This window comes from Zerene cesonia, chromosome 16 (genome assembly GCF_012273895.1).
Source record: "Zerene cesonia ecotype Mississippi chromosome 16, Zerene_cesonia_1.1, whole genome shotgun sequence".
NCBI lineage: Eukaryota > Metazoa > Arthropoda > Insecta > Lepidoptera > Pieridae > Zerene > Zerene cesonia.
The window spans coordinates 7,387,171-7,391,667 of record NC_052117.1 but is presented as its reverse complement, the minus strand read 5'-3'; the positions used below and the strand labels follow the sequence as shown (position 1 = coordinate 7,391,667).

Here is a 4,497-nt window from a genome sequence, read left to right as displayed (position 1 = left end):
TCAATCATCGTTAAATTCTTAGCATTAATAATAAAGGAACATTGATGGGCTCCCCATATGACAAACATATCATCGTAACTAGCATTGAACCATGACACCGTATCTAAACCGAACTTCTCGAATTTTACTATGTATCATACTGAGTATAGGGTTTAAGTCAGTATTCCAACCACGTTGAATTCCGTGCTCTAGAACGAAATTTAAGAGTACCGTACACGCATGATCATCTAATTCTGGCCTTGCATTAGAACCAATATTGTTAGAAACCTGCATTCTTTCAGTCATTGATAAACAAACACTAAGGGCGTTTCTTCTGAATACGATTGTTAATAATCGTCTTGCTAATGATTTGCAGTCCTTTGATACTTCCAAGCAGTATTTGAGATCTTCATACCTGACGTAAACACCACTCTGAGGCACAAGTTCTACGAGCCCTGGTCGATGTGTTTTGTACTTCAATGTCCATTTTGTATCATTACGATCGTATTCCGGTGGTAGAACAAAACGCCGTGAATTGTGGTTTATTTCCAGTGGTGTGTTTGCATCGTCATTACTTTTTTGATCTTGGATGCATGCATGCATAATGGAAATATTACTTGCAGACACTTCAGTATGTCTTTCATCAGGAGATTGTCGGACTTCTGGTGTCAGGCTAATCGAAAAAGATTCGTTGCTTGCAGAATTTTGCGCTGAGTTAAATTGTTCGACAGCATCCAGTAACTTTTTAAATATCTGGGCTGTTTCGTGAAAAGAACTCCGTAAAGTATTGTACATATCAGCAAAATGATCCAACATTTTCAGCTCTAAAATAGATCTGGCATGAGATGTATCGTTTTGAGCAGCTGTTGACGTATGTGCAGAACTGCTCGCAAAAGAGGTACCAGTGCTAGTATTGTCATTAATTCTCTCAAAAGGTACTCTGTCTGTAGATAATTTGTCATCTGAAATTTCTTCATCCGTAACTACATCGGAATCCGAAGTTACATACGACGACAAAGGTTCTACCACGCTCTCGCATTTTTTACCTTTATTGTCTGTTACGTTTAGATCTATATTGCTGGTTACTGATCCAGTGATATTTTTTACACTCGATATTAAACCCCTATTGTTATATTCAGTCGATTGTTCATTCAGTTTTGCTTGAACTTGTTGTTGCTTTTGAAGGTGTTTATTAGTAGCTGATAGCGTTTGTTGTACTGATATCAGTAAATTTGGCAGAATAGAAGACAGCTCTCCTTTTTTGACTTTTGTAGCTTTCCTTGCATTTTGTAGCTCGGTCGAGACTCTGTTAGGTATTCTGGCTATCTTCGGTTTCCGTTGTGAGTCTAGATGATTTGGTGGCGACGGTCTCTGTTGTGGAAATTTGGAAATATGATGCAACGGCTTTAATGGATTTGATAATATTTGTACGTCAGATGGAATTTCAGATGAATTTGAAGCATTTTTTAAAGCCAATTGGGTTTTGCTTGCCCTATTAGCATTTCTTTCGAGATGATGATGATTTTGAGAAGGGGATTGAGAGATCGCGTTCACCTCATCTGTATACTCAGATAATTGTACTGAATGTGCTGATGAAGATCCGCTTTGGTCCATTGAATTTGACGGATTTAGTACCTTATTAGTGGTACTTTCTGTTTCGTCTGAAACATCAAGAACGCAAACTTCATCATCGTTATGAATATTAGCCAGAGATCGAACATTTACTATCTGTGGTCTGAAGTTCGCTTGTAAACTTTCACTGTCTGAATGATGCTCTTGATTATTATACAGATTCGGCTTAGAGGTGCGTTCGTTTGAAGTTGAAGGTATTTCGGCTGACGCTGAGGCAGCCTTGCTATTGTTTTTATTTGTCGTTTCGAGAGCTTGTGTGTTATAACTGTTATTAATTTCTATAACTTCTAGAGTTTCATTTACGTCTTTTACAATTAAACTGAGAGCTTTTTTGCTTTGTTCAGTACCCTTGGAAACGGCAGCAGCTTCTTGAGTCTGAATGAGTTTCATAGGTTGGTTTACTTGAATACTGGTTGGCTGGTCCTTTTTTGACTCTGAGGCAGGCTTAGAGGCAGTAACCGAAGTGCTAGATGACGGAGCAGATCTATTCAATTTTAACTGTTTTCCATTAGATTGTTGATTAAGTTCTGGTAGCGCTGGTCGCTTAATTGGCTCTTTCAACAGATGTTTCCGAGGATTATAAAAGGTCGACGAGTGACCTTGAGCAACACTCCCTGAATTCATGTTCAACGTAGATTCTCCCTGCGTATCTGTCAATAGAAAAAAATGTATTCCTTAAAAGGTTGAATTTTGTAACAAATAATATTCGAAAAGGTATTGTGAATCATGCACATCGATAAATTAATTTGAGTCTTACCGGGTATTTTTCCTATTTCTATTGCAAATAAATTATTTGCAATTATTCTTAATGATCGAGATTCATATTTAATTCTGGTAGTTATCCAATTTTCTGCAATTTGGTAATTAGCTGAAAAGAAATAAAAAATGTTTTATTTTAATTTCTGCGATATGTTGAATCTGAACATGTTTCGGCGATACAGCATAAAAAGAAACGACAAATAAAAATAATTTAAACTCACCTGACTGATATTTGACTTTGGCCATGTAAAATCTCCACTCATCATTGTATCTTTCCTTTTTTTTTACACGATCTCTTGTAAGAGAAGGATCTTCGTCTGCAGGGTAGGCAATAACAGCTTTCTCATCTTGCACTTTTCCTAATATTACCCAAGTGTGTGGTACGCATACATAATTATTAATTCCTTCATATGGCAGCTCCAAGAATTGAACAACATAGAATGTCATCTGAAATTAACCAAAGCGTTTTCGTAATTACCAAAGAATACAATAGCTTCAAAACAACCCGAAAACCACAACTATTTTAAATTACAAAAATTTCTTACTAAATAATTCTTTTCTAACCTCTTATTGTAAATAAAAATCTGTGGTTACAATACCTCTTATGGTTCCAACCAACTGCGTTGCAAAGTTCGCGTACCGCTTCTCTAACTGAAACGCCCATGCCCCAACAGCTAAATTTAATTTATATATTAGAATGACGTGTTCTGACGTGGAGGAATGAACTTGACGAATGAAGTCAACTTATCAATTTATTCGTTAAAAATTTCAAACAGTTTTTAGCAATACTAAGCTATATAAACTAAAAATTGATACGAGGGGAAGAAAATAATTCTACATTCTTGAGATTTATTTAAATTTTTGGTTTTGATTTTTATTTGAGACCTTTTATGCAATAAACAAATAATTATAACGTCAACCCAGTTACGTGAACAGAAGATACGAATGAGTTAGAATTGTTTTTAATAACCGGTCAAAATGGATTCTAAACGAAGTGGATGAAATGCATGTAACGACATTATATAAAACTAGCAGTTCACCCCGACTTCGCCCGTGGAACATAGATAGCCTATGATAATATGCGTTATAATGGTTAAATAATTTTGATAGTCCATCCAGCAGTTTTAGAGTGTATTACTTACAAACAAAAATACAAATTCTTCCTCTTTAAAATATTAGTGTATATTTAACCTTAATAACATATTAAACATTTATTACTTCGTTTTTCATCAGAAGTATTTTCCTCAATGCATAAACATTATAGAATCCTAGTCTGCACATTGATAACTTATCACGGAACAAATTTGAAACGTTCGAATAATACATAGTTCTTAGTAATATTACATATTATCACTGGGCTCAATTGACCCCGTTGTTCGATAAGTTATGTCAAACGCTGCTCTGTCTAATAATAAATAATAGTTAAAAAAAACTAAAAAACACGCTTTTATAGAAAACCGAACTAAAAAATAGAAAATAAATTAAAATGAATTTAAATTAAGAAAATAGTTTTAAAAAAAGGTGTGTGTGCGATTCACACACGATAGAAGTGAAACTTCAATCGACAAAAGAATGAGATGAATATATATAAAATAGTATCTATATTTCTGTCTCATTCTTTGCCAGCTTCATTGTACACATTTTTGTATTTGTGTCTCTTACCTGTCGTTTTTCCGTTGCATCAGGTTTGAAATCACAACGATTCTAAAGAAGTTTCACTTCAAAAATTTCAATGAATATAAATTAATAATAGTGTGAGTAAAAAAAAATATTTTATTTAAAAAAAAGCGTGGGGTGCATGGTGTCAATAGTTATAGATATTTTATTGACAGATATGAGTAGAGTGATTATGATTTCGATAATATCTTAAGAAGCACCTGACGCTTTTTTTAAAATAAAATATTTTTTTTTACTCACACTATTATTAATTTTTATTCATTAATATTTTTAACACTATTTTCAAATTACAAAGTTTTAACGAAATCTGGCCGTTGAAGGTGGGTCAAAATCGCGCCCAAAGAAGTTGGTTACAAACAAACATACAAATAATTTTATCAAATTAGTGTATTATCATCGGTCCTCAATATATCTACAAAGTTTGAACGAAATCTATTTGTCAACAACTTT

The 4,497-nt window shown here is 33.9% G+C and overlaps 1 protein-coding gene across 1 annotated transcript; it reads right to left on the bottom strand.

Moving 5' to 3' along the window:
• Positions 1–54: 54 nt before the first annotated feature.
• Positions 55–3,042, bottom strand: LOC119832878. The gene is made up of 4 exons (XM_038356682.1): positions 2,970–3,042; positions 2,592–2,817; positions 2,369–2,479; positions 55–2,261 (listed from the first exon to the last, which is right to left on the bottom strand). Exons 2-4 carry the CDS (start codon positions 2,815–2,817, stop codon positions 79–81), a joined length of 2,520 nt encoding a protein of 839 aa, XP_038212610.1. The 5' UTR covers positions 2,970–3,042; the 3' UTR covers positions 55–78.
• Between the last annotated feature and the right edge of the window lie 1,455 nt (positions 3,043–4,497).